This window comes from Misgurnus anguillicaudatus, chromosome 4 (assembly GCF_027580225.2).
Source record: "Misgurnus anguillicaudatus chromosome 4, ASM2758022v2, whole genome shotgun sequence".
In the NCBI taxonomy this organism is placed as follows: domain Eukaryota; kingdom Metazoa; phylum Chordata; class Actinopteri; order Cypriniformes; family Cobitidae; genus Misgurnus; species Misgurnus anguillicaudatus.
The window spans coordinates 36,505,767-36,533,516 of record NC_073340.2 but is presented as its reverse complement, the minus strand read 5'-3'; the positions used below and the strand labels follow the sequence as shown (position 1 = coordinate 36,533,516).

The 27,750-nt window shown below is 37.0% G+C and overlaps 3 protein-coding genes across 4 annotated transcripts; all 3 read right to left on the bottom strand.

The window, feature by feature from the left end:
- Positions 1-1,282: 1,282 nt before the first annotated feature.
- Positions 1,283-4,761, bottom strand: tvp23b (trans-golgi network vesicle protein 23 homolog B (S. cerevisiae)). Of its 2 annotated transcripts, none has more exons than XM_073867219.1 (7): positions 4,607-4,761; positions 4,266-4,339; positions 3,859-4,003; positions 3,291-3,380; positions 2,097-2,230; positions 1,790-1,922; positions 1,283-1,664 (listed from the first exon to the last, which is right to left on the bottom strand). In XM_073867219.1, exons 1-7 carry the CDS (start codon positions 4,613-4,615, stop codon positions 1,638-1,640), a joined length of 612 nt encoding a protein of 203 aa, XP_073723320.1. In that variant the 5' UTR covers positions 4,616-4,761; the 3' UTR covers positions 1,283-1,637. The 2 variants fall into 2 exon arrangements, with proteins under 2 accessions (XP_073723320.1, XP_073723321.1); XM_073867220.1 differs by having other exon boundaries at positions 4,610-4,704.
- A 1,288-nt stretch (positions 4,762-6,049) lies between these two features.
- trim16 (tripartite motif containing 16) lies at positions 6,050-17,114 on the bottom strand. Its single transcript, XM_055175546.2, has 6 exons — positions 16,468-17,114; positions 10,300-10,395; positions 8,710-8,943; positions 8,205-8,367; positions 8,030-8,125; positions 6,050-7,614 (listed from the first exon to the last, which is right to left on the bottom strand). The coding sequence occupies exons 1-6, from the start codon at positions 17,059-17,061 to the stop codon at positions 7,034-7,036; spliced, it is 1,764 nt and encodes a 587-aa protein (XP_055031521.2). The 5' UTR covers positions 17,062-17,114; the 3' UTR covers positions 6,050-7,033.
- A 1,948-nt stretch (positions 17,115-19,062) lies between these two features.
- On the bottom strand, positions 19,063-27,595 carry fads6 (fatty acid desaturase 6). Its single transcript, XM_073867218.1, has 6 exons — positions 26,988-27,595; positions 25,386-25,552; positions 23,489-23,669; positions 23,109-23,293; positions 21,456-21,635; positions 19,063-20,120 (listed from the first exon to the last, which is right to left on the bottom strand). The coding sequence occupies exons 1-6, from the start codon at positions 27,220-27,222 to the stop codon at positions 19,971-19,973; spliced, it is 1,098 nt and encodes a 365-aa protein (XP_073723319.1). The 5' UTR covers positions 27,223-27,595; the 3' UTR covers positions 19,063-19,970.
- Positions 27,596-27,750: the final 155 nt, after the last annotated feature.

Here is a 27,750-nt window from a genome sequence, read left to right as displayed (position 1 = left end):
TATCTCTCCAGCCTATCTCTCTCTGGCATATTGCTGCCTTCTACGGCCTAAGCAGCAATCCCATGGCCTCTTACGGCATCCGTCAATGTCAGTAGATAACAATTTGTCTTATCTCTGTTTCAGGAACCTCTAAGAAACACTGGTGGGTACCGATCATCGTGATCAATTTTTGGGGATTAGATTCTGGCCTGTCTTCATCTTCAGACTGGAACCGCAAGAATCCGTGACCCCTGGATTTGAACTATGGTCGGGGCCTACGCCAAAGAACTGTACTGTGTTACATTCCAGCCTTGGTTGCTAACTACTGTTAAATGAACTCATATCAATTCTTAATCTATCTTCGAGTCTTTCTGGTAGAAATGTTAGCTTAGCGTAGCGTAGCGTAAGTTCTACCAGGAAACTTGAATGTTACGTCATTCATTTCACAAGGCGCAATCAATCACTCCTGATTCTGATTGTATATAAGCCTCGTACTCACTTGTCTTTGCGTTCGCAGATACTGATGCCAGCATTTACAACCCACCCTCCCTACCACCATCACCAGGTCGGTTCCGTCCATACTCGAGGGGGATTAGATTCTGGCCTGTCTTCATCTTCAGACAGGAACCGCAAGAATCCGTGACCCTCGGATTTGAACTATGGTCGGGGCCTACGCCAAAGAACTATACTGTTATATTCCAGCCTTGGTTGCTAACTACTGTTAAATAAACTCATATCAATTCTTAACCTATCTTCGAGTCTTTCTGGTAGAACATCATAGAGACATGGGGATAGGCTCTTTTGACACATTAACACTATTGTAGCATCTTGTGACCAGTTATGCCACTGCAAGCACCACTTACATTTTCTTCATTGTTCTAGTTGTTTGTGCTCTTCAAGACAGGAGAGAGATTTCACTGAAGGAAAACACAGCTGTTTTTGCTGATAACTTTGAAATTCTTTTGTCTGAAATCAAAAAGTTTTCCTAGGTCGTTTAAAGTGCTCACCTGAACTCATTTCACATTCTGTGCCCTTTTTGGCTTGGCCCCGGTATTGCTGCTTGCAGTTTTAATTATAATTGTTTTCGGTGAGGTACCATGGGTGATGGGTCTGATGCCCATTCCAACTAACAATTAATGTTCATGATTTCATTTGAAAGAACTAACAAAATTCTCAAGTTCTCAAACCTCAACTGATTTTCACAATCCAGATGTCTTTGTAAAGGGAATATTCTGCTCTGTCTAGTCATGTAAACAATTTTGAGATTAGGGGTGTTGAAACAAATGTTGTCATCATACCTACATTTACTTACAAAAAGATTTATTCAGTTTTGCCCAGCCCACCAAAAATAATTTACTGTTATATATAAATATTTACATATGTTTTTGTGTCACCATCACCATGTTGTCATGCAACATTGATTAATAAAACACATACTTTTAACTAGCATTATTTCAGCTAGTTAATAAAACTATGCACGACAGTTTAGTTTGTTTTTAAACAAAAACATTATTTAACCGGTTAACTAGTTGCAGGGAAAAACAACAAAAAATATCAAGGTAACGTCCTCCTTAATTAAAAAAAAGAAAAATGGAATTACTAAAAACTGATTTCTGGAAATACAAGTGTGTCCATTTTTTAAGGTCAGTCTCTTTGTTTTAGGACTCCTCCTGTTTTGTCAAAGCCTGAAAAATAAAACCAGATATCAAAATGGCATTACATACAGAACAAAATTAGGACATTATAATGAAGACATTTATCAAACTGACAAATTATTTATCAATGAATGACATGTACTTCACAAACACACCTGTTTTAAAAACTGCCTTCCAAAGTAATTGGTTGCCATACTCCTCAGGTTTGTCTTGGCTCCCATTTTACAGCGTACATATCCGTACAGATTAGCGCCTTGTAACACCACTCCCAAAATTACCACCGCCAGCGAGAGCAGCAAACACAGCATTAAACACACAGTACATCATCATTCAAGACAACACCCAGGAAACATCATGTATCTTATACTCATTAAACAACATGAAGAGGCAAAAAATCTTTAGGATAAAACTGATAGCTTTGACCTCTGGTGAGTGGCTGATACAATCTGAGCCCTTACCAGCCATTTGATCTTGAAAGAGATGAGTGTAGAGAAAGCAAATATGACCCAGAGGATGGGGCAGATGATCAGACCCAACCAGAATATACGAGACTCTGCGTTTGAGATTTGTGATGCAGAAGACTGATTTTCATTAGCCTGTTCACACAAACAACACAACATCAGCACATCAGTGTTGGAAAACTAAGCTTGCAGTTGACCCATATGGGGGTTTTAGTGGCTGATGATACAGATATTGAAAATTAATGTGGATGATATGAGGCTGATATAACACAAATGTAACTACAGTAAATCAGAGCCAAACAGAAAATAGTTATGCATGTATGTATTTCATTAAGAGCGTCACATTAAAGGAACAGAAAGATTTACAGAAAAGATTTATCAGCCGATGCTACAAAGAAATAAAAAAAAATCCAAATATCGGGCGATATATTGGCCAATGGAATATATTGGTCTATCTCTACACTAAACCAATTACACTATGTATTAAACATTCACTGCAAATGAAACGTTTGCTGCAAAAACTGAATGGTCTGATGCGGTTTCACTTGTATCAAGAAATACGCAGAACATAAAGAGTGTTGGATGACGTGGATATGTATCTACTATATCTATTTACTAAAACAAAACTTCACACATGTACCCGCCATTATATGTGGCGACCTGTTCGTCGTCAGACACGGTTAAATGCGTGCAACCTCAAGAAATATTGTATACACTTCTTGAAGCACAGAATATAGAAAATCCATTGATGATTGACGTCTGATTGGCTGTATACTGTCCTGTATAATGTAAGTGCCTCTTACAACACACACGAGACATGAGATTCACAAAATAAGAAAACATGATTTTTGTCTAAAATCAGTTTGAATTTCACAAAATTGTATTTCACTGTCGATGTCCTCCATCTTAGGAGATTCTCTGAGTTTAGTTCATTTTAATATGCATAGTGAATGCAAAACTAGAGAAATGCTTGTCTATTCTGTGTTTGTCTAAAGTATTCTTTAACTGTAGTGATACGTATACTGTATACTTTGTGTATATATATACATATATTTCAAGAGTAACAAGTAAATCACTACTTGAGTAATCTTTTAATTGTATATATTTTTTTACTTTTACTAAAGTCAATTTTAAAATAATGACTTTTACTTCTACTTGAATAATTATTTCTTTATTTACATGTGTGTCATAGTACCTTTCTTGACTCAAACACCCAACGGCTTTTTCCATCATCATCCACTTGATTCCACCAGCGCAAACCCACCAGCAGACGACCTGTAACATTCTGTACAAGTCAAAATAAAGTCAAAACTTTGAACCTGTTTCACTTATAACAATATTCTAACATTTTTTTATTTAATATCTTCTACATTTGTTTGTGTCCTTTCTGTTCACTTAATCACTTAACCTCCTAAGACCCGAGCTTTGGTATGTCTTTTTTTTCAGATTTGGGGTTAGGAAGAAGCAATAAATATAATAACCAAATATTTTTCTTTAAACATGAGGCAGTGTAATTGTCCAAGTTTGTGTGCAACAGGTTTCAGTTACACAGAATTAAGTATTATGGTGCAAACAACAAAAATGTGATGTCCACGTATGTGGACATCCAGGTCATAAGAGGTTAAATAAAACCCAACAATTCTCCCTAACAAGTCACACATTCTGAGGTGTCTGTGATATACTTTTAACATAAATATGCACAACAGTATTGTTTGTCTAAACAACACAACTAATGGTTTAGTGTGAACAGAGGAAACACAAACCTTCACAGTCCAGAAGTCACATGACAGGAGGAGAATGATGGTGACCATACAGGCGATGAAGCTCCCACCAAATAATCCACACAGCAGGTAAACCAGAAGTGCACTGACCCTGAAGAACAGGTGGAAGAAAGAAGCCACCGGATGCCTGGAGAAAAACATAAGTTCACCATACAGACTGCTGATGTTTATATACAGGCAGGCAAATATAATGAGTACCTAACTTGTACCATATCTTTAAAACAGATTAATAAAGCTTAAATTCACGCAACACTCTCAGACAGTTGATATTTTTCCTATGATATACAAATATATTACATAATAATCCAGTATCCACGTCACCACATACAGGTCACAAAAAACTGTCTGTGCTTTTTAATGTTGATAATTAAGATGAATAACAAACACACTTGACTTTGTTCTTTCGTGCGGCTGAATCTTCCTCAGCATCGAATAACGACACATCATCATCATCACGTGAGTCCTGAAAACACAAAACAACAATAAGCCAGCAGTTATAATTTAATAAACTGTCTTTAATGAACAATTATTAAACACTAATAAACTGTAAAGTGTTTTTATGACGTAAAATGAGAGCTGCTTACTGTTAAGACAAACGGCTAAGCTAAACTAGCTTTACTCTCACTGTATCAAAATCTCATCTTAAAACTCACTGACATTTATACACAAACTCTATTTTCTGGCTTTATAAATGTTTTATAACAAATAAAAGTCGAAATATAAGTCTCACCACCCTCATTGTTACTGCAACGTATGTTGTTTTTGCTGCTGCTGGTGTTGTTAACGCTACTGTTACACGTCACTTCCGGGTCTGTACTAAGGACTGACCGCACCGCGCCTGATCAAAAATGGTGTACACGTTTAAAAAAATACACGTTTCAATACAAGTGCGTACTTTTATCTTTTTATATTTTGTATGTGTTTTCAAAGCAGTGTAGTCATTAAACGTTTTATGTCATTATGTTGTTTTGCTGCTGCTGTTGTTAATGCTACTGTTACACGTCACTTCCGGGTCTGTACTAAAGACTGACTGCACCGCGCCTGATCAAAAACGGTGTACAAGTAAAAAAAAAAATACACGTTTCAAATAAGTGTGTAGGCTACTTTTCTCTTTTTATATTTCGTGTGTTTTTGTAGTGTAGGCATTCAAAGTAAATAATTTCATTAGCTAAAAACAAAGAAGGAGGATGAAGGATCACCATCTCCAGCTGAACCTTGCAAAGACGTAACTGGAAAATTAGAGCTTTCCTAAATGAGCATGCTTCGCAAGTCCTAGTAGTCCAAGCTCTTGTCCTGTCCAGGACTATTGCAATGCATTAGCCTACTGGCAGGGACAGGACTCCCAGCCTGCACAGCCAGACCCCTACAGATGATTCAGAATGCAGCAGCAAGAGTGGTCTTCAATGAGCCAAAGAGGGCGCACATCCTCTTTTTGTCAGGTTACACTGGCTTCCTATAGCAGCTCGCATCAAATTCAAAGCTCTGCCCCTAGCCTTCAAAACCACCACTGGGTCAGCACCCCCTTACCTTCATTTGCAACAGACTTATGTACCCTCTCCATCCTTGCGCTCTGCCACAGAGCGATGGCTTGAGGTGCCATCTCAAAAAGGGAAAAATCACTATCACCTACTCTGGATCTGTTCCACATCTGTGGAATGATCTGCCTGTCTCAACATGATCTGCTGACTCTGTAGTTGTCTTTAAAAATCAGCTAAACCCCATCTCTTCTGCCAACACCTCACTTACTAACACAGAGCTTAATATCTTTCTCTATTTTCCATCTTTATCTGTACACTTTCTGTGAAAAAAAAACTATCAACTAACCCTTGGTGTTAGACTTGATGAGACTTATAGTGCACTTATGTATTGCTGCTACCCTGTTACCTCATTTATAAGTCGCTTTGGACAAAAGCATCTGCTAAATGTAAATGTAATGGAGGACCTTTTCTTTCATGGCATGCCAAAGTTATATTATTATTATTATTATCATATTAGATTAAATTATATAATACTACATTATGAATTCAAATGCAAATTGACTATTTTGATATTAAACCACACGGCAAATGTATTTAATATCACTAAATAAACGCTAGCAAATACTTGAGAGATACTTGTTTCTTCTAACAGATGTAATCTCACTCCAAACGTTTGATAAAACTTGAGAGCCCTGTTAAACTAAGAATTTATTGTATTAAATATATATATAACAGCAGTATTATATTAATGTATTTAATTGCAAAGAGAAAACCGTCAACTGACACCTACATAGAGTTGTCCTCAGTGAAACATTATCCATGTATCCTTGTAGGCTTTGTGACATTATCTCTGTAGACCGGTGAAACCAGTTGTGGCCAAATATGTCTGAATGCAGCAACTGTAGTTTTGTATTTGCATAGACACATAATGTTAGTTATTTGGGAAGGTAATTGTCACAACTTATAGAGCAACAAAATATAACATCACATCATAGTAAAACCACAGCTTACAGACACAGAGTGATCATGAAAGCACGTCTGTCCTATTAACTCATGTACAGGTGTAACCCAACCCCTCCATGACCAACCCTAAAATACTCTACTGCAATATTCAGCTATAACACCTGGTGTTTAACTCTCGTGCAACTTTATTGAATAGATGCACAGAGCAACTTTATACTTAGATCTCATGAATAAAAGTGTTTAATAAAGACATTTTGTAATGTAAAGTATATAGTACACAAAACACATAAATAGCATTTTTTTTCAAAAGCAGTTAGCTGTGCCTTTACGAATTTTTTTTAAATGTTTTTTAAAAGTGTAGTAACCATGTTTTTTTTGTTTGTTAGCAAAACCATGCTTGTACTACACTAACCATGTTTTTTATTTTTAACTGTAGTAAAACCATGGTTAATTTTTGTAAGGAGTACAGTACAGTATGATGCATCTTATATAAAATACATTCTGGCAGTCATAAAACTTTAACATCAGTCAAAAGTAACAATTCACATGACCCAGTTTACACCTGATATTTACATCTATCTCAAATGTGTATCCTATGACCACTTCTGACTGATATCTCACATATTTAACAAGTTCTGTTTAATTATTTCACTCAAGATATACATTAATACCAAGTGTAAATGCGGCCTATGACATGGAAATGATGTGGATGCAGTTTATGGAGGAGAGGAAACTGGAGAAGGTGTTGTTAGGGAGAGAGCTCCACCTGGTTCCACCAAAACCACAACATCCTCCTTCTTGGGAAGCCAAAACGCTGGGTAGAGAGGTTCTCGAAATTCTGCCTGGTACTGGTGGATGAGGGACATGTTGTTTCCAACGTCATAAAATGCCAGCACGCGACGGGAATAATCCACGTAGACACCGATCCGTGTGGCTTTAGGAACGTTGAGAGGCGTCTCCACATCACTGTGCCACGCGGAAAAGCTTTTCCCGTTCCACTGCAGACACCAGGAGAAGTTGTTTCCTGCGATACAGCTGTTGCTCTCAGATCCCTTGCGGTCGATGCTCTTGTAGGTCAGGCCCACGTGAGTGCCCTCTCCTTTTAAATCCACCTCGAAATAATGCCGACCCATGTAGAAGCTCTCGACCGTCAGCACCTGACGGAAGTGCTCGAAGCGCTCGGGCAGGTCAGGATAGCTGTGTTGCCATGGGGTCGTATTTGTGACCTTTTTCTTCTCTTCTGTCAAACGCAGGAACTGATGCGCTGTATCGGCATCAAAGTTCAGAGGAGTTGTATCTATAGGAGAAAATCAACATGTTATATAGTAGACAATTTTAGTCAAATGACTCTCAAATGCCAAAGAAAACTCAGAAGAAACGTCCAACTAAACAGACCAGCATGAATATCAGTTTACGTTTAGATTAAGACACTTTTATTCAGTGCACTATACACATTTTATCACTATGTGTGTTCATAGAAATCCAAACCACAATCTTTCTGGAAAACTTGGTAAGCTGGTAGAGCATTTCTGGTCTGTTTTGATCTAGTTGGTGGGCCAGCATTTCTGTCAGATACTTGTCAACCAAAAGGATCTTTATGGCTTATTGTTGACTTTTTTAAAGTCATCTGTCTCTCTTACTTTATTGGTATTGCGTAGATGAAATGTGTGTAGTGTATTTGGGAAGATGCTGTGGTTGTGATAAATACTCACATTTGAGAAAGTCATCTCTGGTGTTTGGGTTTGGTAATGACATGTTTTGTTTAGCAGTCATAGTCGTATAAACTGTAGTTTTTATGCCCACATTTTCTGTGATTCAAACGAGAAATGTTTAACAATGCTTATAAAACAATGCAAAGATATTTGTATGTTTTGCTCATGTGCTGACCTTTCTCTTTAAGTTTGTTGGGATATAAGGTGAGCAGTTGGTCACACATCTCTTTTGTGGATGCTTTTACAACACGACTGAACGTCTGGAGTCGATCCATGAGACCGATATAAACCCCAGGTAAAGACACGTCCGTCGATTCTTTCTTCCACTCTGAATACTCCTGGAAAATACAATTATGATATGAAAACATCTAATAGCTTACAGTAGTGATGTATCTAAATTTACAGTCTTGAGTATCTTTGTTATAGATGATGCATGTGCTTTCTGTGGAACTGGAAGAATCGAAATACAGAAATAATGATTTCCATTGGTCTGCCATATTGACTGCCATTGGTCAGCAGACAAGGAGATCCACTTTCAAACTCATGCCATTACTTGGGTGAGAAGTAGCCAATTGTGTTCAACCTTAGTAGTTTATGTGGTGTGTGATTTAAAGAGAAAGTATTTTAAGTGAACAAAACGACATTGGTCATGAACTAAACTGTTAGAGGATCCTTTATACCTGCAGGAAGCCAATGTCACTTTTGTTCTTCGTGATCTTCTCTATCTGAGTCTGAGTTTTCTTCAGTTCGGCGCAGCGCTGTTCCAGATGAACTTTAATTCCTTCAGCCTGACGCAGAGCCTGACGCTCCTCCACCTCCAAAATCTCGCTCACGTCTTTCTTGGCCTGCTCCACGGCTGCCAGCAGTAAACTAAACTGCTCCTCGATCACCTCCTGCACCTCCTTCACAGACGCCTGAGGGCAGAAGAGAGGACGTGAAATGTTTTTTAGATAAGTCGCATCGACAAAGTAGTCCTTGACCTTTGGGTTTGATCAGATAGAGGTTTAGCCAGAGGAAATGGCTTGCTCTTATTATTTTCTTATTCGGGCAGGAAGGAAATACCTTTTGATATTGTTTGAAAGCTGTTTCGAAAGATACAATTCAGACATGAAAAATAAATGACGGTTGAAATGGGATGATGAATTGTGCTGACTTCTTGAGCATCACTGAGTGTTTGTATCTATTGTTATAGTTGACTATAAGTCTTTTGATTGTCCTATAAGTGAAAAGATGAATCTCAACATCATACGATCACAGGGTTCAAATGCAGAAGATGCTGAAAAGCAAAGATTCTGCATGAACTGGAAGATTTTGTGAAGATCAGTGAACAGTTTTATGACTCAAGAAACCTTTAACCCCTTAAGTGGTGCAGACCTTTTCGATTGGTGGGGGGAAAGTGATGTACACCTTCAAATTAATAAAACTTTTTTTGTCTAGAAGCCTTATATTGGTCTTGTTTTAAAGTTTTTCACGGAAATGTCTGGAGGTGAAAATATTTTTGTAATAAATTGTTACAGCAGTTTACATTTATTGTAATAAAAAATAATGCAATAAACTATTACATTTTATACATAAAATTACCACAAAAAATTCAGTTTGTGTTACACTTTTAGAGGTTTTACCAACAACGGCCACTAGGTGTCAACGGTTTGCAGCATCCTCTTGTCACAAATTAAAAAATTACTGTCACTGCTTTAATATTACTGCTAAAATGTTAGGTTATGAAATATGAAAACTACATTCTTAGACCTTTCCAACGATATATAGTTTTTTTGTGATAGATACAAATTTACATGCAAAATATTAAAGTAAACTCAGGTGTCCCACTCACGGGACAGTGCCAATAAAGTGAACTATCACAAAACAAAAAGTGTCATTAATTGTCCAAGTAACATTGTGCAATATTAAGAATCAGGTGCATGTTAGCCTGGGTTTCCCCATGCTAAGGTAAATGTTGTTTACGATTGAATTTATGTCTATCTACATACGTCATCTGGTATAATTGAAACGATTGGTTATGAGCTACGTACAGACACATTTGATAGACATTCGTAGCGCCCAATAAACGTCTCTGGGCATTCGTAAACCACGCCTCAAATACGAGAAAATTATCATATGGTTCCCAGACCATGTCTCATTCTCTATAAGACTGGTCTGGTGTTAGCCAGACTAGGTGCATGTAAACTTTTGATCGCAACCATATACCTTATTCTGCTTGTGAAATGGGTCACAAATTGACATTAAGACAGAGTAATGTTGATGTGTTTTACCTCTATTGACACTGTATTGAGCTGTAGTTTATTGATGGCGTTTCCTGCTGCAGTGACGGTCTTTAACACATCCGTCTGTTTGTCTTGAAGTTCTTTCTGAAAACACACAAAACATATAATGTATGACGCACAGCACAAAACACAGATGTTAAAGTTTAATTTATCAACATATTCATGCCCGCCCAGAAAGATCTTTATTGTACAATAAACACTGGGGCGGTACCCTTTCAAAAAGCACACCTTGTACCTAAAAAAATGTATGTTAGTACATCAGAGGTACATAATGGTACCATATGCATTCATATCTCTAACTAAATCCTACTCTACCTCAATATATACTAAACTGTACAATATTAAATACTATTGGTCTTAAACAGGGGTGTCCATGGCCCCTTGGGGGTCCATGGTGGTATTACTGGGGGTCCTCCAAATATTGTTTGAATGCAGAATTTGTTTTTGTAAAAATGATGAAGCATTGCATAAAATGCAGTAACGGTTTAAAAATCAAAACTAAAAATGTAACCATCATGTTATGTAACCATCATAGCAAACTATCTGTTATACATAATGGGGTGGTTTCCCGGACAGGGATTAGACTAGTCCTAGACTAAAGTAAATGCAAGAGCTGTCCAAACTGAAAACATCTTGCACTGACATATCTTAAAATACACCAGTGCCCTTTGTTTTGATCCACAGAAGTAATGTTTTTAGTAATGCATGTTTGTTAACTTCCAAACATGGTGAGAAGCATCACATTTCAGTTTACTTGAGGTATTCAGCCAAACATAATGCACTGGATAGCTGGCCAATCAGATCACGGTTTCTCAGAACGATGAGCTTTGTACAAATCGACGCAATACAGAAAGGCTGGGCATAGAGGAGCTACAATAATATACGGTATATGGAAATAATGCATTTTTGAACAAAAAAAATGTGTGAACACATTGCATTACACCAAATACACAAAATAAGGTTGAGGAACTGAATATTGACCCACATTGCACAGTGAAAACGTGCACTAAGAGTAGATATGTTTAAGTATTTTCTTTAGATGCATTAAACAATGCATATTGAACTGAACCCAGTTTCTCTTTGAATCGCTGAGTAATCAGATCTGAACTCATTTGTTGTTCTTGTCTTGTTTTGTTCTGTTCAGGTTTTGCTTTGCATTCCACAGACATGTTCAGACAAACCCAACACATTGCTCATGTTATATAGAGGTTTATGTTACTGTTCTTCCTTATGTACAGGGATCATCCGACACATTAAACTATAGCATTGAGCTGCCTTTAAATGTACAACCAAAGTCCCTCAACCCTGTAAATCTGATCATCGTCGAACACCTTCAGTCTCAAGAGATATTTTCTTTTGAAGTGTTTTTATGTACTGGACCAGTGTCATGGAGAACATCTGCCTGCAATGTGAGATTGATTCTTTCCAGTTTAAACATGCTCAGAAATGCCTTCCGGATATTCATATACATGTTAGCTCAATGAATTTAACCCATGATTGAAAGGAAAGGGTGTATTAATAGTCAAGACAATAATCTAATGTTATTCTAATCACAACTGTCAGCTTATACGATGAGACCTGAAGGGAGTGGTCATGTGGTTTCTGAGTTCTTTCTGTTGTGTTTCTATGATGTTTTTTTTTTTTGGCTGACCCAGATCAACTGAGCCCATACTGTATGGAAATTTCATTTCATTCAAGCATTTGGCAGACACTTTTATCCAAAGCGACTTACAGTGCATTAAAAGTTAAACATTTTCACAGTATGTGTGTTCCTGGACTCAAACCCATGACCTTTTGCGCTGCTAACGCAATGAGCTACATCCAACAGAAATCATACAGATTTAAAGGATTTAAAGGCCAGAAGATCATAGACACCTCGAGGTGAGATCTTTCATCCAGAAGATGCTAGAAACCGGTGTAAGTGTAACTGCAACCTATTATCAATGTCAAAAGAATTTAACTAACCAGTCTTAACTGTACGTGTTTAAAACGGTCAATAACGTCATAAGCTGTGTTTAAAATGCAGCTCCTGTTGTCATCATTTCTCTTTGTTATTCAGCATAAAGGATCTTCCTCTATATGTAACTGGGTTTATTGGGTGTGTTAGTTCGGTTGTCTCTTGTATTCCCATCTAGGAAAGCTGTCAGGCAAGATTGTTAAACACTTGTGCTGTCTAGTATGTTGTGTAACTCGGTCTAATCCTAATCTCCAAGCACTCTGTGAACCTGCTTTAAAATCCTTCATTTCAGATATATGATGGACACGCCTTACTCTATACACACATGAACAAAAGATCAAACCATCCACCCTGTGTTTGTGCTCTAATTCTCAAACTACGTTTTCTCTACTTTCCAGAGAAGGTTAGGAAGGAACATTTTGTCCTTATTTAGTCATCCACGAATTGTTACACACCCATATGACTTTCATCTATAGTACACTCTCAGAAATAAAGGCACAAGAAGGTACACATTTGTCCCTGGGACGTTACTTTGTACCTCAAAGGTATCTGTATGGTACATATAGGATGTTATTAAAAGGTGACAACTTTTGTACCTTTTTTCTGCACTGAAAATAAATGATTAATTGAATTTACTCCATTTTTTTAAGGTAAGTGGTTTCAATTAATTCATTTAAGCTAAATTTAAACAAAATACAAACAAATACAAAACAAAACAAAAAACTTTTGTTTAAATGTAGTTTAAATAAATTGATTGCAACCACCCACCCCAAAAAATTGACTAAATTCAATGAATACTTCTTTTTCAGTATGAGAGTGTACACTAATAAGGGCACATATCTCAGAAAACTGTAATGATGATTTATTTAGTCATCTAATGCTTTCAATGTATGTTAAAAGAGGAATAATGAGGTCAATAATGAGATTTTTTATTCTGAACTATTGCTTTATATCTTACTGGTGCCTGATTTTAAAGCCTGATAAATTTTATTTGCATTGCATGCAAAGAACTTTGCAAATATAACAGAGAATATATATCAATCTTCTGTTCATCTCACTGCAAAATCTTGAAAAGTTAGATGTACCCTAAAGAAAATATTTAAAGCATGTAAAACCTCCTGTTCAGATATTGTGATAATATCATAAAAGGGAACATATGTTCACTCCAAAATTGCTCCCTACTGAAAACACCAGCTGGTCTTAGCTGGTCTCCCAGCCTGATTTTAGCTGGTTTTAGAGGGTTTTGGGACACTTTGTAGCTGGTCTTACCTGGCCAGGCTGTAACAGCTGACCGACCAGCTTAAAACCAGTTTGACTTATGTGGTCTTTTCTTTTCAGTAGAACTCTAAAATTTCCTAAGAATCAGTAAATGTAACATTTAAAATGAGTGAAAAGTTGCATGTATGATCAACGATTTTACCGCTTTGAGTTCCACAAACTAAAATGAGTCAACTAAAAATGTTTATTAATAACTTCCAAACGTAAGTTTTAACAGCCTCATATTAACAAACACTGGAAATAATTGCAGACTTTTTGTGGTTGTGATGATGAGGTTTATGGCATTCAATCTGCCAGTTATGCTAAGAAATATTCAGGCACTGATTCAGTTTAACGTTAAATAAAAACAAACAAACAAAAAACATTAAATCAACAGGACTGGTTGAGGAGGATTTCAGTTCCCAGCATGCTTTGCACGAGCCTGCATTACGAGAACATTAGTTAAGTGACATTTATGTGGTTTTCAGTAAAGAGAAAGACTCTAATAGTGTTAAACATTCATTTATGTTGAAGATTTGGAAAAGTTTGCTGTTTTTAATTTTTGTGGTAGTGCATGTGCTTAGGTCAGATATGTGTTGTTTTATAATATAAAAATTAACTGTGTGAAAATCAATTCTTCAGTCTTTGTAAAAATATCTGAGATGTCTTTCATTCTTTAGTGTTATATCATACAGAGAAGCTGTCAAAGTAAATGATGATCTCAAACAGAGAAGACGACCTACTTTGTTCTTAACCTGTAATCTTCCAACTTAGGGTAACCTGTTTAATGCATTTTTGTGTTTAACACTCAGATTTCAAAACCAGCAGCTAGAGAAGGACAAAACCGTATCAATGTAAGATTTATAAAACCATCAGAGTTTTGTCTAAGTTAAATATTCCTAATTTTCTTAAACAAGACGCTCATGTCCCTTTTAACATCAATAGTGCTCCCCAGATATTTAAGCTGTCCACACGTCTCATTTCTTATAAGGGTGGCCTAAGAGGAATCTGGTTTTACTCTAAAATCAATAGCCATATCCTTTGAACTTATTTACACTTGGTATTAGATGCGTTTTGATCAATTGGATCACAAGTGGACAAGTGAGACACATTCCCATTAACACCTTGTGTTTTAATCCGTCTCTTTATCCACCTTTGACTGCTTCTGATTCTTAGTTACTTGGATAGGACTGTCTGCGGGAGAGTCGTTAAAACACAGAAATGACGGTTTAATATGCGTACAAATATTATGTCAAAATCCACTGCTTGTGTTGCTAGTAAACATGCTGCACAGTAAATATTTGTATATGTAAGAGCTTCTCAGAGCAATTGATTAAATAAGCGCACACAACTTTCACACGCTCGCAAAACGAAACAAAACTGAAAGAGGCTGAGAGCAGCAGCTTTAGTTTTATCAATGAAAGCCTAAAGCACTGAACACCGTGTGGGCTTGTGCTAGAAGTCAGGGCCGATGTAAAAACATTGTGCTCTGTACATCACATTAGATGGAGAGGTGGAGAGTAGGCTGTGTTTTCTTACCACATGCACGTCTACACCACAAAAGCAATCAGGTCGATTGCGTTTTTGACTACCTCTGAATGTGGGCGAAGGTGGACGAGATCAAAATGTTTTACACCCTGTTTACACGTGTATTTAGCGTCATTCATCGACCAAAACGCATCTTATTAACTCTTTCCCCGCCATTGTTGAGTTATCTCTTCAATTAAGAGAAAAGGCTTTCCCGCAACTTATAAAATCCTAAAGAAAATAGGTTAATTTTTTGAAGAAACCAACCAATATTTGAGAGGTAAAAAGAGAACAAATGAAGGTAGGATGAAATCTTTTTTTGTTTGAAAGCAGATGGTCTGTTCTTTCATTTAAAGGTGCAGTGAGTAATTTTTAAAAGAATCTCTTGATATAAATGCAAAATATTATACAAAACTATATGATCAGGTGTGTATAAAGACCTTTCATAATGCACCGTTATGTTTTTATTACCTTAGAATGAGACGTTTTTATCTACATACACCGAGGGTCCCTTTACATGGAAGTCGCCATTTTGTGCCGCCATGTTTCTACAGAAGCCCTTAACAGACACATTTTTTTACTAAATTGTCTCCGACGATGACATGTATGTCTGGTGGCGGCTGACGTAGCCTCTCTATGTTTTCAAAAGCGAGGGATGAGCAGTGGACTGAGCTGTTGGTTGCAATGCGCAACCTCACCCCTAGATGCTGCAAAAATGTACACACTGCACCTTTAATAATTTTGTATGTTTATATATTTAAAGAAGAACATTTTCTGGAAAGCATTAAACTTTTGTGAAAATCATGAAAAATGCTGGCGCTGGCTGGCAACTTAAAAAAAAAACGCTTGCGGGGAAAGAGTTAATATCAGGTGTAAACGGGGCCTTAGACACATTTAGTTGCAAAGTTATCAACCATAGGACAATCACATTTCATTGTTTTCCAATAGACTCACAATGACTGTGTCATCAGCAAACTGTAAATAAAACCTGTTTTTGTGTTTGCTAACATAATCATTTGTATATAAAATATACAACAGAGTGTACAAAACAGCCTTGAGGTCTCTCTCTCTGTGTCACATAGGCTACATAAACACGAGGAAACCATGTGCTAATGAAAAAAATGTACTTCATCTTAAAAAGTGTTTGCATCTTAAGTCTTTTTATCTTTCTCTGATGTTCAGTGTTGTTTAGATGGAAACCATCAAACACCAATAGAAACAATGATTTTAGTGATGATGTCATCACAGTCACACCTGCAGACAGAAGATAAAGGCTGATGGTCTGTGATCAGATCATCTTTACATTTCATTTCATTTCTGTTTCCTGAACTTCTCTAAAATAGTTAATTACAGAGGAAATACACAATGTCCTCTTCTCTTATTGAAAAGATCTGTGACACGTGTGTGTGATGTACCTCTATTTTCCTGCGTGCCTCTATAATGGGAAGCGTGTTGTGTCCCTGATGGTCATCTGTCAGACACTCCTGACACACACAGCAGATGTCTTCGGAGCAGAAGAGCTCCAGAGGACAGCGATGATTCTCACACGTCCGTCTCTCGATGTCCCTCAGGGGCTCCATCAGCTTGTGGCTCTGAAACTTCACGTTCTCCAGATGTGGCCTCAGATGAGCCTCACAGTACGACACCAGACAGGTCAGACAAGACTTTTTGGCCCGACACGGCCGATCGATGCAGGAGTCACATATAACATCATCTGGCCCCAGCACGTCCTCCACCACCACCTCTGTTTCCTCCTGAGGCTTCTGAAGGTCCTCAGACTCCTGAAGGTCCTCCTGTATCTTGCTTTCTTCTGTGGTCAAACCATCTTCCTGTTTGTTTTCTGTTTCTTCTGTGGTCTCAATCAGTGGAGCTTCAACTTCATTCTCCTGAATCTTCTCCTTCTTTGTGGGCATCAGATTGCCATTACAATCCTCAGAATTCTTCTTCTTGAGTTTGTTTATAGACTCACTGTTCGTCGGCAGGTCTTTCACCAGCTCTACGTCTCCCATGACTGCTCGCCGTCTGTGAGCTTTGACTTCAGTTAAAGCCAAGCCCAAAGTTATGAGAGGTAAGTACGAGCAAACCACTCCCACTGCCACTGAAACATTACCTCATATTCCTACTAACAGCCAGAGGCAGTAGGCGGAGCTACAGAGGGAAGTGGGTGGAGTCAGTATGCAAAGTATGAGGGCATGTGGTTGCACAACTGTTATCATAGCTTTCTAGGGTTGATAATGTGGTGAAGTTAAGAGGTTTTGACAGTGCAATGAAGAATGATGACGATGTCAGGTTAACTGGTTAAAGAAATTGCCAAAAGGTAGGTGCACTGTAAAAAAAATTCTGTAGAAATTACCATATTTATAGGTATTACTGGCAACTAGATGCCAGTAACTGACTGTAGATTTTACATTGATGTTATTTACTGGCAACAGTTTGTTCAAAGTTAAATGAACATGAAACATTTTCAGGCTTTATCTTCTACAGTAAGTTACTGGCAACCAGCTGCATAATTACAGCTAATTTTTTACAGTGTGTGTGAAAATGAACAGTAACATTTTTGCATTTTGTAGTCAGTCTGGATTAACAATGAGTGTCATAACATGAGGACAAAATTTCAATGAATGAACTCTTCTGCTGGTATTTTAAAGATAAAAGTTAAAAGGTTTAAATCATTTAACAGCGGTAATTCAGGAGTTTTGCTATATGGTGTCCCTAATCAATAAACCTCCACATTGCTGTAACTGGACTGTAAGTCACTTTAAACATCAGAATATCTGTGTACTACAGGTCTCTGTTTACAGTGAGAGAATGAGGGTCAAAGTTCAACGCTGTAGGCTGTGGCATTTAGCAAAGGCTGAAGTGCCGTTTAAGGGATAGTTCACCCAAAAATTAAGATTTTGTCATCACTTACTCACCCTCATTTTCTTACAAACCTGTATACAAAATATGGCTGAATTTGTAATGAAGCAGGAAACAAAAGCACCATTGACTTCCATAGTAGGAAAGAATACTACTATGAAAGTCAATGGTACTCAATAACGGTTTGGTTACAAACATTGCTCAAAATATCTTCCTTTGTGTTCAGCTACACAAAGTAATTTATACAGGTTTGCAACAACACAAGGTTGAGTAAACAATAACAGATTTTTGGGATGAAGTGTCCCTTTAAACAGGAGAAAGCAAAGCTCATCTAAGTTAAAGTTTAGTGCTACCACCTGCTGGACAGACAGATGCATCATATAAAATACCATTATTATTTATTCACTTAAGTTACTCCAAACCTACATGCTGTGGATTGTGTCACAGATAGGGCTGCACGATTTGGGTAATTTTTCCCATTGCGGTTATTGCTGTTAATATTGCGATGTGCGATTATACTAAATGGTATCATGAGTCAACTTGATGGGTTTTAAGGAAAATCCACACACAGATTAGCTAAAATGTGTATTTGTAAAACTAGAAATGTTTTCGTATTGCCACGTGATGTAGCAACTGCTCAGTGTCAGTAATCCTAAATCCAAAATACCGCCATACAACAGACATAGTTTTTCTTTTGCTACCAGATCACTGTCAACCTCCTCTGCATCCATCTTCGCTCTGGTATAAGTGACGGCGCACGCCACACACGTGCATGCCACACGGTGCACTGCCTTTTTTGTTCGTATTTCTTTCTTTTTTTAAACAGCAAGGAAAATCATCAAACTGTTATCAGAAAGTTTGTGTTAACAAGTCCACACATTTATTTATTTAATATAATTGCAACATTTTGCTGTCATATAATTGCACAGGCTGACATTGCGATTGCGATGCGATTAATTGTGCAGCACTAGTCACGGACAACAAAGAGTAAATTTCTTTGAAGAAATTTCTTACTAATGGGGAAAACAAAAGAGATTTTATTTCTCTAGATAGGCCTATTTAAATTTAATGTTAGTGAAGGATGATGCTGTTTAGCTCCAGCTATGGAAAAAAAACAAAATAAAAGTCAATAAAACAATCGGTTTACTTTTAAATTCGGTTTATTTGGTAAGTAAAATCAGTGCACCATATCCTACATTTTTTTTTGCATCATTTTCTCTCATACAATACAGACAACACAAATTGCATTGCTTTGTTTTTTAAAGCTTATCAAATCTGAATGAGTCTGTTTAAAACCACTGAAACGACGACACAAACTGATCCAGCTTTGAGTCTTTCTTCATCAATACTAAACACACAGTCATTATGCATAACTTTTCATAATAATAAAAAAACACATGTGCATTTATTACTGTTTTATATAATCAGATCAATTTATGCATTGCTAGCGCATTATGAACATTTATTACATGTTGCTATAGGGAAGGGCTGGTGATACTGACCAAAATGATTTTTTATATCTGCACTTTACATGCAAGTTAAAGCCTCATGTGAGATGTCACAATCACATTAAAGACAAGGTTTTCCTCCCTGTTTAAAAATGATGAATTATTATATTTACCTTTGACACTAACAATAATATTAGATTGACTGTCTAACAGTGTCAACATTACGACCCGTTTGTGTGTTTGTTTTCTATATAGGCCTACATCTATACTGTTAATGTAAATACTATATAGGGTACGTTGTTTGTAGTATTCTTTATAAACTGAGCTGATTAGAGCTACAATGCTGTACTGCCACTGATCTGATGTCAGCACACATAATGATTATTACAGTCAGTAATATTAGTCGGATAAGCGTTGCATATAAATGTGAGATATTACAACCATCCTTTAACTGCCATAAATTCTTTTCTCATCCAATGTCCAGTCTCTCACAAAAAAGCAGCTGTGAACATCATTTCATTTAGTATTGCACTCATCTGTAAATGACATCTGGAATCATCTGAAAAAGCACAATGGTAACCAGGTCCCAATTCTCATTTATTCCGGACTCCTCACTGAATTCCAACTAGTTCAGTGATGGGAGGAGCAAAGACCATCAGCTCCTGATACTTGTGAAAGAACAGAGAGAGACGGGAGAGATAACCGTCCTCCTGATATGGCAACTTTTTCTCCTTCAAATACTGAGATACTATGGGCTTCACCTGAGCCAATGAGAGAGAGAGAGAGAGAGAGAGAGAGAGAGAGAGAGAGAGAGAGAGAGAGAGAGAGAGAGAGAGAGAGAGAGAGAGTGTAAATGAGTGAGAGAGCTTCATCAAACAGATTAGCATTGCTAATTTCGCTGGTACCTGTGACCAGTGACAATAAAGGTCTACTACTATTATCAGTATTATTGGTATTATATTCGTCCTTCTTTCAATCACTTTATATTTTTAATAATTAATTAATTGATTCCTTTTTGTTTAATTTGATTTGTGCCTTTGATGCATCATTTTATACTTAAAGGATTAGTCCATTTTCTTAAAAAATATCCAGATAATTTACTCACCACCATGTCACCCAAAATGTTGATGTCTTTCTTTGTTCAGTCGAGAAGAAATTATGTTTATTGAGGAAAACATTTCAGGATTTTTGTCATTTTAATGGACTTTAATGGACCCCAATACTTAACAGTTTTAATGCAGTTTCAACAGAGTTTCAAAGGACTTTAAACAATCTCAAATGAGGCATAAGGGTCTTATCTAGCGAAACGATTGTCATTTTTGGCAAGAAAAATAAAAAATATGCCATTTTTAAACCACAACTTCTCTTCTTCCTCTGGCTGTGTGACGCACCACCGCGAATTCACGTAATTGCGTAATGCTGTGGAAAGTTCACGTGTTATAAAAGCAAAGTTGCGGACCATTTTAAACAATAAACTGACACAAAGACATTAATTAGTATAATTGGACATACAACAACATCTGGACGCTCCTCTTTCTCCACACTTGTAAACACTGGGGCGGAGTTTCGCATACGTCATCCATGACCTCTTGATGTCATGATGTATTGCGTGAGGAAGACAAGAGGAGGAAGACGAGAAGTTGTGATTTAAAAGTACACATTTTTAATTTTTCTTGTCATAAATGACATTCATTTCACTAGAAAAGACCCTTATGCCTCGTTTGAGATTGTTTAGAGTCCTTTCTTTGAAACTGCAATTTTAAACTGCATTAAAACTGTTACGTGTTGGGGTCCATTAAACTCCATTAAAATGAGAAAAATCCTGGAATGTTTTCCTAAAAAAAACATAATTTCTTCTCAACTGAACAAAGAAAGACATCAACATTTTGTATGACATGGTGGTGAGTAAATTATCTGGATTTTTTTTAAAGAAAATTGACTAATCCTTTAATTATTTTTTTAATGCAATTATTTAAAATTTCCTCATTCTGTTTGTTAAATGCTACAACATCAATTTGTATTTCAAAAAGACACGCACCAAAGCACACACATATACAAGCATGCACATATGCACACACACAAGCACGCATACACACCTTTAGGCACATGTTGTCAGACAGGAATGGAAACAGGTGATGCTCCACATGACAGTTAATGAGGGAGTGACCAAAGGTCCAGTCCAGAAGAGGGTTTCGGGGAAGATTCAGCACACCGTGTGTCATCTGATAGATCCGCTTGGGCCGACATGTTGGAGAAAACATTGGCAGACCGATGTGCTGCACAAACAGACACACAACAGCTGAAAATGACCAGTGTGACCTCATAAAAGACTCATATGATGTAAACATTTAACACTGGCTCACTTCTAGTCCGGTTTTAGTTGTCTATCCACTGTAAGCTGGGGTAAGACAAAGCATTTTAATAGAGAGAAATACTTCAACAGACACTGAGCTAAGTGTGTGCGATGGATGAGAGTTGTGTTAATGTGTCCTGAACGAGCTGCGAGACGCCACGAACACCACAGGGATCCAAATCAAACAAAACTGATACAGGAACACATGACAATAGCGCACAACACACACACACAGTAAAACACTACATGCTACATTTCCTCGAGAGCCAAAACAAAGAACACACACTGTGCTGCCCTTTCAAAATGCTTTAAAACAGCAAAAATGCTTCAGAGGATCAATACAACACTAAACAGTACATCCAGTCTTTACTCTTCCTGGGAAAATCATGCTTTTCCTGCTGTTTCTGCTTTTTTTCTAACAACTGAACCCATATGAACCTGCGAGCAGAAGAGGAGAACAAAGCCGTATTGAGCGGAGATTCAGACTTCAGAGATGTTAAGTAGCTTTAAAGTCACTTACAGTACAGTTGTGCAATGAACCGGAGGAAATGTTGACTGTAATGCACACTGAGAATTTCCAATGTGGCGTAAGAATTAAAGTTCAAGGCCTGGAACCAAAACATTACTGCCCAGACAGCAGATGACTCCAGGCCGGATCTGCACCGAAGCTGCTGACTTGGAACGGATGAGGTGCGGATCCGGCCCAGAATTGTCTGTTGTTTGGACAGTAATGTTTTGGTTAAAGTCCATGAGATTTGGCTGGTGGTCTGGTAACCTCGCAAACACTTTACCCATCAGCCATTAGTCGAATGAATAAATTGCCCCATCCTACACTCGCACCATTGGTTGATGCAGAAGTCATCATGTCAGATTAATCAAACGAAACAATGATTTTTAAAAGAACAAACTCTTAAGAAAGTAGGGTGACCATACGTGCCATTCTTCCCGGACGCGTCCTGGCCAGGATTGCAGGTGCGTCTTCCGGAAGTCGTATTTGACGACCGCATACATCATAGAGGATTATTATTATTATTACAGAAAAGCAACCGTTACATTTTAAGGTCAACAAATACGACTTCCGGAAGACACACCGAAATCCTGGCCAGGATGCGTCTGGGAATAATGGCACGTATATGGTCACCCTAAAGAAAGTCTGCTTATGGCATCACTTACAGTAATCTCTGCACATTAAGCAGGGAGAGAAGAAAGTGTTTCACAATCGAAAAATTGAACACGTCAACTTTCTAAAGCACTCAGTCTCAGGTTACTCCAGGAGGAAAACAGACTTTAAATGAAAGCAACTGCAGCCGTGATGTCTGCTGTATTAAGGCGGATACTTACAGGGTGAAGGTATTGTAAGGTTACACTAACAGATTTGGGTTTGTTTGTGTTTTACCTGAAAGATGTTAACATGTATGTAGGGAACGGAGAACATGGCTCGACACAGAAGCATGACGACCAGAGCGGAGCCGCAGGACAATCCGGACACCCATCTGAGCAGATAATACTGAGAGAAAAACCCCAGACATACACACAATACTGTACGTATGATCTGAAACACAGACTGACCCTTCAGCTGACCTGTAACACACATACACAACAGAGAAAATGTGATGATGATGATGGGCACAGACAGTCACATAAGAACAACACAGGTTAGATATGAAACAGCTCAACGACAAAGTTGATTGTGATTATCATGAAGGAGATATCAGAGACTCGACATCATCTATAGGTGAATATGCTACTACAGATTTATACACTTTTAGTCCTCACCCATGGCTACAATAGGAGTGATGATGGGCACAGCCAGCGGAGCGATAAACAGGTAGACGGATCGAGGTAGGAAGGGAATTTTCCAGGTGCTGGAGTCTCCCAAACCAATGACATTAGTGTGAGCGTGATGCATCTTGACATGAGCATGTACACCTGCTCTCGAAGAGAACGACCCACAAACCTGACAACATACACAGACTTTAACATTACATGATGCATTCAAAGTAAAAAATTACACTAAAAATGTTTGTATTTTAAAAATTTTCTGCATAACAACTTGAGGTAAAACATAAAGCCCATGAAGATCATTTGGCTGTGTCTTTATAATAAAAATTAAGGCTTTCAAAAGATTAAGTGCAAATTATTGCATACAAAATAAAAGTTTGTGTTTGCATAATATATTTGTGTGTAATTATTATGTATATGTAAATACACACATACATAATTGAAAAATATTATATATGTATATATATATTAAATGTACATATATTATATATATGTATGTATGTATGTATGTATGTATGTATGTATGTATGTATGTATGTATGTATGTATGTATGTATGTATGTATGTATGTATGTATGTATGTATAATATATATTATAATATATATATTATAATATATATGTATAATATATATATATATGTATATGTATATAAATATATATATAAATATATATTATAATATATATATATATATATATATATATATATATATATATATATATAAATATATATTATAATATATATATATATATATATATATATATATATATATATATATATATATATATATATATATATATATATATATATACTGTATATATACTGTATATATATATATATATATAAAATATTTTAAAAATCTAATATATATACAGTTTTATACACTTTTCCTTGCTTGGACCGCTTTTGATAGACCACTGCAGACTGGGAACACCACACAAGAGCTGCGGTTTTAAAAATGCTCTGTCCCAGTCGTCTAGCCATCACAATTTGGCCCTTGTCAAAGTCGCTCAGATCCTTACGCCTGCACATTTTTCCACTGCACTTGTCCTCAATGTCCAACAGACGAGCTACTGTAGCTGAAATTGCTGAAAAAGTGAATGCAGGTTCTGATAGAAAGGTCTGGTGAAGTCCAAGTCTTGATGGGTCAGGGCTGTTTTGGTGGCAAAAGGGGGACCTACACAATATTAGGCAGGTAGTCATACGGTTATGGCTGATCAGTGTATATATATACATGTAAATGTTTCTTGAATACATACATGTGTGTATATATATATATATATATATATATATATATATATATATATATATATATATATATATATATATATTACACACACACACACACAAAATAATTACACACAGTGAACACGCATAAATTATGCAAAAGCAAACTTTTATTTTATATGCAATTAATGGCGATAAATCTTTTGACAGCCCTAATAAAAATTTATTGTGGGAGGTACAGTATTGTTTTTGTGAATTCCTTAAAATAATTTTATATCTGAGCATCCAGTCAGGAGGGTAAAACCCGATTAAAACCTCTCTTTATGTCAATATTACGAAATCTGTCCAAAGAGCATCCGCAGAAAATTTGACATATAAGGTGTTAACTTGGTCAAAGTAACAACAATAATAATAGTAATCATATGAACTTTATATAACACAGATCAGACGAAATCATTACAATTCCTGAGAGGTTGAATGAACCTAATTCTGCTCAATCTCAGCCAAATACTTTCCATTTATTTGCATTTTATATGTTGCCAAGATTTAGTTGTGTGGTTTAAAACGCATCACATTGCAAAAAAAATAAAAAATGTGAATGTTGCTTCATTTATATATACAGTATGTCACCATTAATATATTATACAACAGAAAATGTATCTTACTTCGATAAAGAAAACAGCCCAAAATTCAGTCCAAGCTGAAGATTCACTAAGTGCCCCGTGACTGGCCAAGTGCGTCCCTTTAACGGTGATGACGGCATGTGCCACGCCCATAATGATCATACCCAACAGGAAATACATCACCTCAGATGAACCTAAAAATAGAAACCCTGCAGAGAGAGAAAGAAGAAAACCTGATGATGATGGCTAGACCTAAAGGCAGGACAGGAATTAGCTTTAGCCAGGACTAGGCCTTAGTTTAAATATGAGATATAACTAGTTTTAACCAACATGCCTTACTAAAAACATTACTTGTGTGCATTTTGAGGCAAAACAAAGGGTACTGATGTATTTTAAGAGTTTGGACAGCTCTTACATTTCTTTTAGTCTAGGACTAGTCTAATCCCTGTCCGGGAAACCAACCCTAAAAGATAGAAACAAAACTCATGCTTTTATTATTAAACAGATTGTTCAGGACCTAAATATTGATTGGTGTATAAAAGTGTGCTAAAATACATAACATATAGTCACAGCTATGATATGAAGCATCTGTTCACCATTTACTGTGCACATCATTGCGTTTCAATAGATCAGTAGATCTTATAGCAGAAGGATGCAACTTCACAGAAATAGAAACAATAATGCCAATTATATTTAATTATAATGTCATTTAATAACATTCGTCACAATTAAACAGACTGAAGCACCGGGTCACCGGGTTCTCCCTGAAAGATGAGTCAAATTTAAGTGCTGTGGTGAGAAACTAGATCTGCCCAATGGGACGGGAGGACCCAGATCAAACCGGACACCATGACACCACTGCCACAGTAACTTGGATGCCATTGTCTTTAAGAGGTTAAAAACTTTTCTGTGTGGATCAACATTTGGCACAAATCTTAAAAGACTTTGGGGGAGAGTTTCTAGTTAGTTAAAGTCAGTTAAACCACTGCTTAACCGTCTGTCTTAGTGTGATCACACCCCTGAAGTGCAAGAATGAACAAGTTAATAAAGTAAACTATTTAGGCTACTTTAGCTGAAAACATTCCCTAATAATAATAATAATAATAATGACATGCAATATACTAACAATTAATGTCTATCTAGACTGAAATTAGCCAGTAATTCACATTTAGTCAGCAGTCACACATGACATAACTCACACGACAAAATTACAGACTGACTTTTAATATCTTTTAAATGTCTCATATAAAGAAATTAAACACAGTGCCATAATTTTGTCTCAGGATGCACACCAGTATTGTTTTTTGTAAGGTATGTTTGTAAAAACAACTACAATGTCCTAAAAATAACTAAGGCTTAATTTAAACCCTGTCCGGGAAACTCGCTCTTAAAGAGGTAAAATGAAAAAATCATAATGCTATTTTTTGCATAATATTAAACAATTCTCACTACTGTAATAAATCCTGGAGTTTCATTATGAATTTGATTTTTTATGATAGTATAAAATGCATAAATCCCAACAAATACATACCATCATGGTCTAAACACTTCTTTTAAAACAATTTCACATATATGATCCTCTATGTAAAATATCTTATTTTATAAGATATGAAGTGAATATTCAGAGAGTATATATGTGTGTACCTGCAGGTAAAGTAAGGAAGGCTGTGATGAGGATGCTGCAGTCCAATCCTCTCTTCTCCCACCAGCTGCTCTCGCGCACACTCCTCTGTACCAGCCGCGTGAGCTCCATCATCAGAGTCTCGCGCTCTGTGTCTGCGGCCTTCGCGAGCACCTGTCCCGACTCATCGTCCCGTCCTGAGTCCCGGTATCCTCCGCGCTGCCCGGTGTCCCTGCTCCTCTCCTGAATGTTCTGCATTACTCTGCGCGCGCTCAGAGGTGCATGACACAAATACACAGACACACACACACGCACACACCAACACACAATCCTGACCGTGAAACAAGGTTGTGCGAGACTTGAATGCTGACTGCGCAACTCTCTCTCTCTCCCTCTTGCGTTCCCACGGCGATGCTTTTGGCAGGAGCGCGCACCGGCCCAAACGTCGTCTTGAATCACAAGAACAACATTAAAGTATGCGCGCGCACACGCACAATTTCTCCAGCAGCTATTTATTTTTATTTTGTTGCAATGAATTAACGTAAAATGGTTTTACTTTAATGCAGTAACGAGGCAGAAGTTTTGAGTGGACTTTGGTTAAATAGGGTGGACCTCAATGCATACTCCCAAATTACACCATTTAACAAGATAGTAGTGATTAAATTTAACACGTATTAAATTACGTGGATCGAATAATTTTCGGATCAGCAAAAAAGGAGGTGCAGGGGGAAAATAAAACAAGAACAAATCATACAATTATAATCATATGAAAATAGAAATAAACAA

What these genes read in the sequence shown, in the direction of transcription:
- fads6 (XM_073867218.1), bottom strand. Translation starts at nt 27,222, where the DNA reads ATGCAGAACATTCAGGAGAGGAGCAGGGACACCGGGCAGCGCGGAGGA. An exon ending in CTTCCTTACTTTACCTGCAG is followed by an intron (nt 25,553 to 26,987) that starts GTACACACATAT and finishes CTCTCTCTGCAG; the next exon opens with GGTTTCTATTTTTAGGTTCA. An exon ending in CTGACAACATGTGCCTAAAG is followed by an intron (nt 20,121 to 21,455) that starts GTGTGTATGCGT and finishes TCATTGGCTCAG; the next exon opens with GTGAAGCCCATAGTATCTCA.
- trim16 (XM_055175546.2), bottom strand. Translation starts at nt 17,061, where the DNA reads ATGGGAGACGTAGAGCTGGTGAAAGACCTGCCGACGAACAGTGAGTCT. An exon ending in GTGACATTGGCTTCCTGCAG is followed by an intron (nt 8,368 to 8,709) that starts GTATAAAGGATC and finishes TGTATTTTCCAG; the next exon opens with GAGTATTCAGAGTGGAAGAA. An exon ending in CAACAAACTTAAAGAGAAAG is followed by an intron (nt 8,126 to 8,204) that starts GTCAGCACATGA and finishes TTTGAATCACAG; the next exon opens with AAAATGTGGGCATAAAAACT.
- tvp23b (XM_073867219.1), bottom strand. An exon ending in ATCTCTTTCAAGATCAAATG is followed by an intron (nt 1,923 to 2,096) that starts GCTGGTAAGGGC and finishes TTTGCTGCTCTC; the next exon opens with GCTGGCGGTGGTAATTTTGG. An exon ending in GAAGGCAGTTTTTAAAACAG is followed by an intron (nt 1,665 to 1,789) that starts GTGTGTTTGTGA and finishes TTTATTTTTCAG; the next exon opens with GCTTTGACAAAACAGGAGGA.